At 44.5% G+C, this 13,958-nt stretch overlaps 1 protein-coding gene across 2 annotated transcripts in view; it reads left to right on the top strand.

The window, feature by feature from the left end:
* The window catches only part of BBS4 (Bardet-Biedl syndrome 4), a 55,509-nt gene extending 46,246 nt beyond the window's left edge, over positions 1–9,263 (top strand). Inside the window, exons 8-15 of one of the 2 annotated variants that reach the window (XM_042941478.1) lie at positions 2,090–2,144; positions 3,099–3,167; positions 4,139–4,291; positions 4,394–4,565; positions 6,154–6,223; positions 6,836–6,977; positions 7,499–7,700; positions 8,208–9,263. In XM_042941478.1, coding sequence (XP_042797412.1) covers positions 2,090–2,144; positions 3,099–3,167; positions 4,139–4,291; positions 4,394–4,565; positions 6,154–6,223; positions 6,836–6,977; positions 7,499–7,700; positions 8,208–8,317 — 973 coding nt within the window. In that variant the 3' untranslated portion in view covers positions 8,318–9,263. The remainder of the gene's footprint in view (positions 1–2,089; positions 2,145–3,098; positions 3,168–4,138; positions 4,292–4,393; positions 4,566–6,153; positions 6,224–6,835; positions 6,978–7,498; positions 7,701–8,207) is intronic. The other variant, XM_042941477.1, reaches the window with a different exon arrangement.
* Positions 9,264–13,958: the final 4,695 nt, after the last annotated feature.

Genomic DNA, 13,958 nt, shown 5'->3' with positions numbered 1-13,958 from the left:
GGGTTCGGCCCCATAAACTGAGATCATGACCTGAGCCAAAACCAGGAGTCAGACGCTTAACCAACTGAGCCACCCAGGCGTTCTCCCTACCCCCGCCCCAATATCTTGTGTTCTTAAAACATGATTAGGGTAGGCCAAACCCCTGTTGATAATGGAACTGACTGGCTTTCTCAGGATGCTGTTCCATATTTCTTCTCTAGGGACATGTACTATCTTGTCTTTTTTGTATAGGGTCTTGTTTGTTTTAAGTAGGATAAATGTAGCAAAATGTCATGTTTGTTTTGTCACTTAACAGGAAGCATGGCCACAAAGTCTATTATTCCTGATAATTAGTCTCTGAACTAAACTTAGATTTCTGTTAATTACCTTTGCCTTCTACCATGATAGTCACTTTTCTGGCTGTATCAGTTAAACACTCTATGAATTGTCTTCAACCACATTATCTACAAAGACATAAAAGTCCCTTGGTTTTTTAAGCTACAAAAGACTTTTGTCACCAAGAAGCTAAGTTTACAGGGATTAGAGGAAGGAGCCCATGTAGCTTTTTTTTTTTTTTTTTAAGAGAGAGCACCAGCAGGGGAGAGGGGCAGAGTGGGAGAGAGAAAATCTCAAGCAGGCTCCATGCTCAGCGCAGAGCACGTTGCAGGTCTCAATCCCATGACCCTTAGGATCATGACCTAGGCCAAAATCAAGAGTCAACATTCAACTAAGCCAGCCAGGCACCCCTCCTCCCAATCCATGTAGCATATTTTAAGCTTCTGTGGGGCAGGGTGGAAGCCTTGATCCCTGACTTCTGCCTTAAAAAAATTTTTTTTGTTTAAATATTTATTTATTTTCAAGAGAGAGAGTTGAGGAGGGGCAGAGAGAGAGGGAGACACAGAGTCTAAAGCAGGCTCCAGGCTCTGAGCTTTCAGCAGAGAGCCCGACTCGGGACTCGAACTCACAAACTACGAGATCATGATCTGAACCAAAGTTGATGCTTAACTGAACCACCAACGTGCCCCGCTGACTTCTGCCTTTTAAAGTTGGCTCTTTGAGATTAGCTCACATAAATCTTAAGGGTGATATTCTTCCAGTGGCTCATCAAGGACTGAAGTCACTAAAATTCCCAAGGGAATAAGGGGACAGCTTGAGAGTTTGGAACCTGAGAATGGAGACCATTGTCTGTGACTCATAGCTTTGGAGATGGTAGTCATGTTTTGGTGGGGAGTTCGCGGGGAGATGCCACCAGAATCATGAAAGTTACGTAGTTGGTTTGTGGGAGGGAGGTGATCAAAATGGATATTTATTATGGCAGAAAGTGAAGGGCAAATATCCATTTGAACTGAGTAAGCTCTGTTCAGCTCAACCTTCCTCTAGTTGGGGGATTTGGCCCCTCTTGTTCTGGTCTCTCCATGGGACCAGTGCTGGAGACAGTTCCTTGCCTTTTGCCATTTTCACTGTTGAAGCTGCTGATGGTCCTATAGACAGAACATCTCAGCTCAGTGTTGCTTAACTTTTGGGATAAAGGCAAGTGTCAGTGAGGGATTGGGAAAGCAAATAATCTTTTACTTAAGTCAGTGTTTAGTCCCCAAAGCCAACACTTTAGTATGTGTTTTTGTTTAATATGGAGAGCAGAGCATTAGGGCCGTTGGGATCCTAAATTACACAGAGAACCCTGCTGGCTGGCATTGTCAGTACAGTGAGACCAGAAAAAAAAAAAAAATCCTACAAGAGGGAACTGGCTGTCGCTGTGTTGTTTTCTAGACTGACTTGATTTATGGAGAATCGGTCTTTAATTATATCAGTATAAGCAGGACCGTCACAGAGAATATTCTATAAGTTCTTCTTAGGACTTTGGCCCTAAGGAGAAAGATCCTGAAAGGAGTCTGGATGCTAAGTCCCATTTCTTCTTGCTGAGCAATTCACCCTGTAGCCAGGGTTGAGATAACCTACTTTAGAAGGAAATTCCCAAAGGACTTCGGGAATGGTCATGGGGAGGAGGAGGCAAAAAGTGTCCACCACTGCTCGTGAGGGCACGTCAGTGTGCAGGTGTCCTGTGTGTCTTGTACGCATCTGGTTTCCCTCTGAGCACCGATCTGTGTTGCAGGTTCTCACCAGAGAATACAGAACTTCTTACGACTTTGGGATTACTCTACTTACAGGTAATGAGAACCCTTTCCTCATTTGTGCACTGGTGTTAGAAATGCTTTTGGATGTGTGTGGATTGTGGTTTCCCTGAATTTTGATTTTACTTTAACGCATCTTCCTAACGGTCATGTGAACCTTACTCTCTGCATCTGATATTTTTTATCTGCTAAAGGAAGTAATTTTCTGCATTCAAATCAGAAGCAAATAAGCCTGCTTGAGGCTACTTACCCATTTAAGGAAAGAGCATTTATGAGAAATGACCGGTCAGTGGGGCCGGTATGGTGTTGCTGGGGGGAGAAAGCCTGATGCAGGTTGGCGCTGGCCAACGGGCTTTGGGGCAGAGTCCGTTTCCACCCCTCCTTCCCAGCCGGATCTTACAGGAACGAGAAGGCAAAACACTGTCTTGAATAAGAAGTCTCCTGTCCCCTCTGTGTTTTCCTGAGCACAAATGGCATCTTTTTAGCGCCTCCACTTCTCTGTATCAGCCTGCGGATCCAAGGCCCAAGGATCCCTGAGGGTCTGTCCCTGTCCTGCCCCCATGAACTCCCCAAGTTCCCTGCTCAGCTGCTCCTCCAGCTATGCCTCTGTGGTGGCCTTTCTGGCTGTTTTGTTTTTCTTTAAAAGGAATCAGGAGCTTAACCCTAGGCCTTCCTGGCTTTGGCTTGGGAGGTTGGCCCCAGGGGAATGAGGCTAACCAGCCCCTTTCCTGCCAAGAGGCATTAGTGTGCAAAGCGTGGCAGAGGTGGTTCCTGGCAGATAGATACTTTGACCTTATCAGGGGACAAATCAACAAATAAGGGGATTTTTAGTTTTCTTTTTTTATCTGGTATCTGTAGCTGCTTTTTTTTTTTTTTTTTTAATCATGAGAACTCAGAACGTCAGTGTGTTTTTGTTCAGGGTGTGGTTGGCCAGACTCCTTAACTGCCATCTCCCCCTGATGTAATTCTCTGGTTTGCTTTTTCTCCAAGCTCGGCATTTACCAGAAGGCATTCGAACATCTTGGAAATGCACTGACCTATGACCCTACCAACTATAAGGTATTGCAGGCCGTCAAACCCCAGAGCCTTTACTCAGATGCTCCCACTGCTGCCAGGGGCGATCTGGCCCTAGAGAGCATTTTGGATACCTGAGAAATTACCTTTTTCTTAGAAAAGTTTTAAATAGGCATGGCCCTTCTTATCTGAAGATGTTGTAAAACGTTAGCGCTCTGCTTTTGTTTTCTAAAAGAGCACGTGTTATAACAGGCCTGTAACTTCTGCAGAGAATGAGGTCGTAGTGCTGGTGAGGTTTGTGTGCTGCTTAGGGAGTGAGCAAAGCCTCCACGACTTCCATCAGAGGTCATTCTGGTGACATAACTTCTGGATTCTTAATGGACTGGCGATGACAACTCTCGTCCAGGTACGACTCTGGAGCTGAGAAGATCGTGTAGAAGATGAACATGATGGAGGGAGATGCAGCCGAACGGGTTTGATGTCAGACACAGACTCGTCCTGTCTGAGAAGTCATAGAAGGCGTGTTAACTCCGTCAGCTCCCCACCTTGACACCTTTCCTTGGACAAATGCAAGGGCCAGCCTGATGACGCCTGAAGCTTGCTCACCCTGTCTGGTGGCCAAAGGAGCTGTACCTTCAGTGGTCAAAGACAGGAGTTTCTGAATTGTCTAGAGCACTTGGGGTACCACGTAGGGAGTTCAGGGGGCAGATTAAAGGCTGTTTTTCCTCAAAGGGCCTTGACTCTGAAATGTTGACTTCCTTGACCAGAAGTAGGAAACAAATGAGCCAGGTAGGGTCACTGACATTTTCTCTTTTCTTTTTCTGGACTGTGCTGGAGAAAGCCACGGTGAGGTGCAGGGACATTCCTCATCAGCATTTATCCCAGTAGCTTAAATATACCTTTTGTGTCCCTGGAAGAAGTACCCTGTTGAGTACCTACACCCAGAATGTCTGCTTCACCACTACAGCCTTTTGGGAACGGCTGAATTACAAGTTGCCCATGTCCTGTGTTTGCAGGCCATTTTGGCAGCAGGCAGCATGATGCAGACCCACGGGGACTTTGATGTTGCCCTCACCAAGTACAGAGTTGTAGCTTGTGCCGTTCCAGAAAGTCCTCCACTCTGGAACAACATCGGAATGTGTTTCTTTGGCAAGAAGAAATATGTGGCAGTGAGTGTCTCCCCACCTTCCTTGTTCGTGTTCATACATGCAAGTTACTGGGTCTGCTGGGCCTACCCTGGCCTCTCATCTCGTGTCCCATCTCTCCTGCAGGCTATCAGCTGCCTGAAACGAGCCAACTACTTGGCACCCTTTGATTGGAAGATTCTGTATAACTTGGGCCTTGTCCACTTGACAATGCAGCAGTATGCGTCAGCTTTCCATTTCCTCAGCGCGGCCATCAACTTCCAGCCAAAGATGGGGGAGCTCTACATGCTCTTGGCTGGTAAGAGACACTTAGGTGGAAAACCCCCTCCGTGGTTTGTGAGGAGGGAAAATGACTTAGAATCATAAGAGGCCGGTGGTTAAATGTCCCATAGAAGCCACTGCCTCGCAGATACCACAGGAATCTAGATTAGTGTCCTAAAGCCTGAAAAAGATGACAGAATAGCTAGTTGCTTCTAGCCTGCAGGCATTTCACTCAGAGACCAACAGGTTAAATCAAGATCATCCCTAGTTCATCTGTTACCAGTGGTTTTCCCTTGGCTGACAATTCATTTATATAAAGAGGAGGGGTGGAGAAAAAGAGTGAGAGTCTAGCTATAAATTCCAGATACCATTTAGTGTTAAGAGCTTGGGCTTTGGGAAGGGTCCCGCTTCCACTACTTACTGGATTATTTCTAGTAGAGAGGGAAGATTACGTAATAAATAACCAGTGACTAGTAGCTACTGGTTTTGTTGTCACTATATCATTGGCCTATTATTAATGTGAGTGTTACTATAACGTTGAAGTACTGATAATATTCTTTGTGGGGGTATTTCTCCACTGGCCTTACTAAGTGTAAGCCCAAAAGCAGTTTCCTTATTCCCGTTGACAGGTGGTGGTGGTTGTTATTATTGTGGGGGAACTTATTTATTAGAGAACGGTTGCAAAAGCAAATTGAATGGTGGTTAATTGGGGGTTGCCTGAATACAAAGCGAGCTCAGTTCTGTGAACAGACAGCCCTACTGTAAGGCATGAGCCACACTTCTAACTCCCAGACTAGAGCTGGCCTTCACACTGCAGTTTGAAGGCTAAGCTGGAACTCACTGGCTCGGCCGTCGTGGGAACAAAGGCGTGCAGCCGTGGCCGCACCGTGTGTCCTGCAGCCAGTGGGCGGTCGTGTTGTGCGGTGTAGTGGGGGAGGAGTCAGGAAAGCTGGTCTAGGGCCACATGAAGTGGGGGGCAGGCAGGAGAAGAATGCTGGGACTCTGGCCTTTTATCCTAGAGGCCAAGGTTTTCCAACCGTATTCCTAGATCTTCTCTTAAGTGTCCAGGAGAGCTAAGTGTGTAGCTTGGTGGGGAGGTCGGGTGGGCCTGGTTTTCAAAACAGCTCTGTTTTTCTTTGTTTTATACATCAGGTTTCCAGAAAATGCTGATTACAAAGGAGAGTATGTTCTGTTGCTATACAAACGTTTATAAAGATCATGGTTGTGGGTAATGGATTCTTAAGTAGGGTGGTGTGACATAGATTTGTTTGTAAGGCAGGAAGACTCCTGGCAGCTTGGTGGCAAAGTGGATGGAGGCAGGTGGGGACATTGCTGTGGGGAAGAAATGGAAAGCCTGAAACAATTTGCATCTGAACAAGGGCAGTGTCAGTAAAGAAAAGTACAAAAAACAGGATTCGCAGGACTTGGCTACTGACTGTGGAGAGACACCATCGAAGCAGGTGACACCGGGCATCTAAGCTGAGTGACCGAAGGCGGTCATGCCAGGAGCCGAGACGGCAAAGGAGGAGTTCAGTTTGGGGGTTGAATGAACTGTGGTCTTGAAACATTCCTTTTGTTTTCCACACGGGGCTCCCCAGTCACAGTGCCCACTTTCTTTGTTGCAGTGGCTCTGACCAATCTGGAAGACCCAGAGAACGCCAAGAGAGCCTACGCGGAAGCCGTCCGCCTGGATAAGTAAGCTGCTCCGTCAGGAGTGGTACTGGGGCGGGTCGGACTCTCAGAAGCCACCAGGTGGCGCCACAGCCCAGTTGGGGCGCGGGGCGGTTGAGCAGCGGCCCAGATGCCTGCTCTGGGGGTCAGTGGGAGGGCCTGACTGCAGAAGGATGTGGTCCTTAAGCACACGGTGGCTCAGCGGGAACAGACACTGGCTCTTTCTGAGGAAATGTTTCCAGGAGCTGGCAGTGGGCTTCGGGTGCTGATAGCCATGGGCTAGCTGGAATATCAGATAGGACTCTGGACTTAGTTTAAGATCAACTTAACTCTCCTGGGATTTATTCTGCTGGCATCTGCCAGGCAGCAGGGTAGGGATCCCCTTTTCCAACCTGACCTGGTGGCCTCCGTTGAGGGCTGAGACATCACACTTGGTCCCAATACCTCTTGCTCTGCTGGTTGGGCAGTTACTTCCTTGATGCTTCTCCAAAGGTCCACGCGGCACATGTGTTCTTACCTTGCTGTGGAATAGAGAAATGTCTATGTAACCAGTTTTTGTTTTTTTGTGTAACGAGAGGGATCTCTGAATGACCACTGGTTGCAGAGCCTGAGCCCCACGGAATCCGTTTGCCACAGGTGTAACCCGTTGGTAAACCTCAACTATGCTGTGCTGCTGTACAACCAGGGCGAGAAGCAGGGTGCCCTGGCTCAGTATCAGGAGATGGAGAAGAAGGTCCACCTGCTGCAGGACAGCAGCTCTCTGGAATTTGACGCCGAGGTATGTCTTTTATTAGCTCCTGGGAGGCTTCTGAATGAAGCCCAAATAATCCAGATATCAGGTACTCTATAGGTTTATGGCCATTTTGGCTCTGATGTTCCTGGCAGCATGAAATCTCCAATTAGGAACATCCGGAGAAAAAACTTCCCTAGAAGAAAATAGTAAGAGGAAGTTCAGGCTTACGGAGTTATGTTATTGATAATACAACTGATGTGAGGTCTCTGTCTCTTTGCAGTTTCTCCTCACTTCTCCTCATGTGGGAAAGGCAGGAGTTGAGCTCTGTAAGGCACCAAGCTTGAATTGTTAGGTTTTGAGATCCTATATGTGCTCCCTTGCCGTCCACTAAAGGCAGTCTGTATTCTCTGCTGTTTGAGAATGATTTCCTTGCAATAAATACTGTCTCTCTCAAATACTAGTACCGTTAGATAGGATTTCACCTGCACTCCCTGGTGGAAGAGGTGGGTAGGCTTCACTCTGCCGGTCCTCTCCGTGACTCTTTTTTCTTCCCATGTGGGGACAAGATGGTGGACATGGCCCAGAAGCTGGGAGCTGCCCTCCAGGTCGGGGAGGCACTGGTCTGGACGAAACCAGTTAAAGACACCAAGTCAAAGCACCGGACCACTTCAACTAGCAAAGCTGCCAGTCTCCAGCAGCCTCTGGGCTCTAATCAAGCCCTAGGACAGGCAATGTCTTCAGCAGCTGCATACGGGAAGCTCCCCTCAGGTAGGAGGCTACGCACAGCTCCATGGAATCCTCGTGGGCACAGGCTGCATGTGCCAGCGAGAGATGACAGCTTTAAGTGAGGCTGACACTTCTCAGACTCAGAACACGTCCAAGTAGTATTCCTAGAAGGGGAAGAAGCCATATGCTGGCCAAATTGGCACTTGCTTCCTTAAGGCAAGTTGTGTCGGAGGGAACAGGCTTAGTCAGAGGTTTACAGTATTCAAGTTTAGAATTACATGACAGCACCTTCTGTTCTGCTAAAGCAGTGACAATTAAAGCAAGATCGCATAAGTCATCATGGTGCAGGTAATTAAAGATTTTCTCAGTGAGTCATTGAAGGCAAACTTGACCGTTGCTTTCTTAGCGATGGTCTAACTTCATAGCTGCAAAGATACGTCACAGTCCCCGCTGATCCTCAAAGATACAGGGTTTCTTTTTGAAATTTGACAATGTGATTTCTTCAGGAACCGTGGAACTGAGAATTCAAGCTGTTTGTTTTGTTGCTAGGTGCTGGAGGAACATCCCATCTCACAAAGCCACCATCTCTGCCTCTGGAGCCACAGCCCACTGTGGAAGCACATCCAAATGAAGCATCTGCACAAATAAGAGAAAAATAGGAGTAGGATGACCCCGGAGTATAGGTTTCTCTGGTGAGGATGTAGCAGATTAGGAAAGGTCACGCGACACAGGCAGCATGGACGCCAGTGTGTTCCCTGGGCACCAAGGACCGCAGGATGTGTTGTGATGACCCCAAGGAGCCTGAGGCCTAGCAGCCTCTCATCAGCCCCGTTAGCCGGGACCAGACAGGTCCTTTCAGAATTAAGAGCAGGGCTCACGGCTCTGTGTTTGTAGCTTCAAGAGCCAGCAGGGCACGTGATGCTGTTTGCTTCTGAAATGACTGTCATCTCCTGGATGACTTCCTCCTTCCTTTGCGGAAGGAAAGTCTGAGACAGACCTTCTACTTATTAGCTCTGTTATGATGAAGACTTGGCTTAGCTGAGATGGTCCTCAGACTGGGGGGCATGGCAGCCTCCAAGGCAAATCTTGGATTAATAATCCAGCTCTAACACTCTAAATTTAAGGGGAAAAATGATGAAAAAAACCCTCTGTATATTGAGGTTGAATATTCCAGCTGTGCTTGTCCAGGGGAATCCAGAACAAGGCCCTGTGGCTTGTCCTTGAGAGAGGTCAGAGTGTGGAGTCAGATCATGTCAGTGTGATAAGAAGTAGGAGTGAAGGGTTGGTCTGGTATCAGCACCAGCAATTAAAAGGAAAGGAAGAGCTTCTTAACTAATTTTTATTTAAGACCATCAATGATACTACTGGCCAGATGCTATCAATTCATTATATGTCCTTTTTAGAATAAAGATTATGTATCATCATCCCTTTGGGAAAAGTTGTTAACTTAGGTATAAAAATAAGAGATCACAATAAAAACTTCTTAAAAGAACCTATGATCACAGTCTTACTTCCAAAACTAGTTTGAAACTAGAGAAGGAACCTCAAGGCCAAGTTCCTGTGTAGTACGAACATAGCTTCTGCTGCAGCAGCCCCGATGGATGGTACGCCAGCAATTTGCTTGAGGGCCAGTCCCCATTTTGTACTTGAAGTGTCCTGTAATTACCATAATTTAAAGGTGAGGACACCTATTGCCAAACCAAACTATGGAGTTTTTTATGTTATGACTCGGTCTGTTTTGACATTGAAGCAGCGGCTAAGTGAGTGGGAAACTCTTCAGTTCTCGTATCTCAGAAGTAAACACCAAGGTGTCAGAAGCAATGCCCTGGCCCACGCAGCTGGTATGTGGAAGAACCAGGATTTATACCCTGAGCAGCTGAGAAAGCTCACTTTTATATCATTGTGTAGTCTCTTGTGCCCATGAATGAAAAGGTCTTGGTGAGAAATGATTAGGGTATGAACTGAGAGATGGAGTAGAGGTGAGGGGGCTTAGAGTTTAGGAAGTGAAATCAGTAGAATACTATTGGGGACTGGATGTAGCAGGTTAAGAGGACTGTCAGAAGGGCATCCACTGCTGGGAGAGTTCCATAAACCAGGGAAGGAGGAATACGGGGGACACCAGTGGAGGCTTATGGGGTCTAGTTTTAGACGTGTTTATCTTTGAGACCTCCAGATGGTGACACTGGACACTGGAATAGATTTCAGATGTGAAATCTGGCTTGAAGATCAAGGTGCAGGAATAATTTAATTTGGGCTCTAGCTGAAAGCACAGATTTGAAAGGAGCCCCCAGGGAAAGCGAGGATGGGGGACCCGAGATGGGAAACCGTATTTAAAGGGAGAAGCAGAAGAGGCCACAGAAGAGACAGAAGCAAGTGACAGCGATAGAAGAGACAAAGCCAGGAGAGTGGTGTTGGGGAAGGCCAAGTAAGAAAAGGTTCAGGAAGGGAATGGTCACATGGAACCCTTCCAAGATACTGTCATCCCCACTCCATAAAGGAGGAAGTTGAGGTTGGGAGATGCAAAATGAATTTTCCCAGGTAAGTGGCAGGATCAGGATTTGAACTCCGATGCAAAGCTCCTGCTTTTTTAAGTGTTACCCATGCCTTCGTGGCATACCTTTTTCTTATTTTTTTTTGATATTTCTAGGCTACATGGTTCATCTTAGTTTTCTCAAATTGCCACAAACCTCAAAAAAAACCTTTCCAATGTATTTACTGAAAAAAAAATCACATATAAGTGGACCTGTGCAGTTTAAACTCAAGTTGTTCAGGGGTCAGCTGTACTAGGTTACACCTGCCCAACCTTTTGTGCATGTGGGTTTGCAGTTTCTCTCTCTGTGAGAAAGGAGCTTTTCCGATCTCTAGTTGTGGGAGTTGCTCTTGTCATAATTTTTCACAGAATTAGGAAAATGAGGCAAAGTACATGGTCACAAAATACAGACATGGTTTTAGATGGCTTGAAAGTATAGGTATGAACTAGCAATGGGAAAAGTGCCCTTTTTACTGAATAGTATTAGTACAAAACTTTGGAATATAAGATTACAGTCATTTTGTTTTTAAGGAAGAATCATTATCGGATAATGGCAGAGTAGCTCATGTTGATCAGTCCTCCACAGATAACAAGTGTAAACAAGTGGGTAAATATAAAGCACTATCTTGGTTTAATTTTTTAAAAAATACTGTGACTGGGGCAGCTGAGTGGCTCAGTTAAGCATCCGACTCTTGATTTCGGCTCAGGTCATGATCTCACGGATCATGAGATCAAGCCCCACATCGGGTTCCACACTGACAGCCAGGAGCCTGCTTGGGATTCTCTCTCTCCCTCTCTCTTGCTTAAATAAGTAAACATTAAAAAAAAAATACTGTGACTGTTCTAAGCAAAAAATTATATTGTGAGGTTTAACATAAATAAATGTAACTAAAGGAAGGGCAGGTACATGGAACTCAATGAGTGAAAAAGGTTTTTATATCTTACATGATGTGGTACAAAGTTATTCCTAATAGTTTGTGAAACGTTAAGGATGCCTAGAGCAACCGTTAAAAAGATGCAAAGAATTATAGCTAAAAAGGTGAGAGAAAAAATATTTAAAAAAATATTCAATTAACACCCTCCTCACCACTAACGGGCAGGAAAGGAAGAATAGAGGAACAAAAAAGGGAACAAAGAAATAAATAGCAAAATGTTAAATGTAAATCCAATCATGTCCACAATTACATTAAAATGTAATTAGACTAAAAAAAGTACTTGGACTAAACATTCCAGTTGAAGAGTAAAGAAAGGATAAACCCAGCTATCTGCCACTGAAAGCGAAAGGATGGAGAACGTCATATCTCAAGCTACAGGCCTAAGTCCAGAGTGCTATACTGATGCCAGATAAAGTAGATTTCAAAACCAGGAGCATTACCAAAAATAAAGAGGGACATTTCATAAAACCGCTCAATTCAGTAGAAGAAACATATATAATATATGCACTTAACAGCATTGCTTCAAAATACATGAAGTAAAAACTGACAGAATTAAATCCCCAGTCATAGTTGGATATGCTGGCACTCCCTCTTTCTGCAGTTGTTACAATTAGGAAGTGTAAAAGTACACATGAACCACCTTGACCTAACTGACATTTAGAGAACACTAGACCCTGCACATAGTGCATTCAGCAGGACAGAGCATGTGCTGGGCCACATGACAAGGTCTCAGAGTCGAAAGACTGAAATTTACACAATATGTTGACCACAGTGAAATTCTATTAGAAATTAACAAGATATGTAGAAAACCCCTAAATATTTTGAAGCTAAACACACTAATAACTCACAAGCCAAGAAAGAAATCAAAAGAGAAAATACTTTGACAATGAAAACAAATCACAATTTGTGGGATTCAGCTAAAAGCAGTGCTTACAGGGAATCTTATAGTTGTAAATGCTTCTATTGGAAGAAAGGTAGAAAATCAGTGGTAGAGGTTCCTACCTTAAGCTAGGAAAAGAGCAAAATAAACCCGAAATAAGAGTAGACAAATATTAAAAATCTAAAAAGCCAAAAGTTTGTGGGGAAAAAAAATGACAAGGGGCACTTGGGGTGGCTCAGTCGGTTAAGTGACAGACACTTGATCTCTGCTCAGTTCATGATCTCATGGTTTGTGAGATCAAGCCCATGTCGGGCTCTGCGATGACAGTGTGGAGCCTGCTTGGGATTTTGTCTCTCCCTCTCTCCCTCTCTCCCTCTCAAAAAATAAGAAAGCAACAACAACAAAACCACAGCTAAACTAATGAAGGAAGAAAAGAGACAAATCACCAATAAGAGGGAACAGCATTACAGATAGTATGGATGAGAGAAAGATCAAGGAATATGAACAATTTTAGAACAAAACGGACAACTTGTATGCAACAGCCAAATCTGAAAAATAACTTACCGAAATTGAAATGAGGAAATGTAAAACCTTAGAAGTCCTATTTCAAGGGGCACCTGGGTGGCTCTGTTGGTTAAGCATCCAACTTCGGCTCAGGTCATGATCTCATGGTTCGTGGGTTCGAGCCTCGCATCGGGCTCTGTCCTGACAGCTCAGAGCCTGGAGCCTGTTTCAGATTCTGTGTCTCCCTCTCTCTGCCCCTCCCCTACTCGTGCTCGGTCTCCCTCTGTCTCAAAAATAAACATTAAAAAAAAATTTTTTTTAAGTCCTATTCAAGAAACTGAATTTAGAAATCAAAACTTACCTGAAGCAAACTCTTGGCCCAGATGATTTAGCTGGTAAATTGTATTAAATCCAACTTGACAAAAATTTTTAGAAAATAGGAGCAAAAACTTCCCAACTTGTTTATGAAGCCAGTATAACCCTGATATCAAAACTGGACAAAGACATTACAGAATAAGGAAACTGCAGGCCATTCTGCATGAACATAGGTACCAAAGTCCTTAATATATTAGCAAATCAGTACTAGTGCATCAAATCCAGCAATATATAAAAAGGTAACTACGTACATCATGACCGAGTTGGGGTTATCCCAGGAAGTTAAACTCTTGGTTTAATATTTGAAAATCAAAGTAGTTTCATGTGTTAGCAAAATAGAAAAGTCACACAATTTCAGTAGATACAGAAAAAGCAACTTTTAAAAAGCCATCATAAAACCCCAGCAAATCAGGAATAGAAGGTGGCATCAACAACTTGACAAATGGCATCTGTGGAAAAAGGTGCAGTATCACATTTAACAGTAAAATATTGAATACTTTGCCCCCAAGAAGAGGACCAAGGTAAGGATGTCCGCTTTTACCACTTTTGTTCAACATTATACTAGAGGTTCTGGTCAGTGTTCTAAAGGCAAGAAATAAAAAGGCATAGGTAGAAAAGGGCATGGTTATTTATATAGAAAAACTTAAGGAATCCTAAAAGCAAGTAAATGAAGGTGCCACCAGTGATAACTGGATTTGGCAAGGTCAGTGTACAAAAATCAATTGTTTTCCACCAAGGAACTGTTTGAAAATGAAATTCAAAAAAAAAATCCATTTACAATACTGTCAGATACTGACATGAAATACTTAGGGATGAATTTAACAAAATACATGTAAGGCCTGTACCCTGAAAACTACAAAGCACTGTAGTGAAAAAGACCAAAATAGGCCATGTTCACACACTGGGAAACTAACTCTTGTTGAGATCAAAATTCTTTCCAAATAGGTTCGTGGATTCCTAGAAGCCCAACAGGTTTTGGGGTAGAAGTTGAGAGCTGGTTCTCCAATGTGAGGGAAATACAAAAGACTCAGCACACCCAAGGCAATCTTGAACAAAGTTGGAGGACTTACCTCACT

This window comes from Panthera leo, chromosome B3, assembly GCF_018350215.1.
Source record: "Panthera leo isolate Ple1 chromosome B3, P.leo_Ple1_pat1.1, whole genome shotgun sequence".
NCBI classification, from domain to species: Eukaryota; Metazoa; Chordata; class Mammalia; order Carnivora; family Felidae; genus Panthera; species Panthera leo.
The sequence above is the reverse complement of the archived record's forward strand: the minus strand, read 5'-3'. Positions and strand labels throughout refer to the sequence as shown.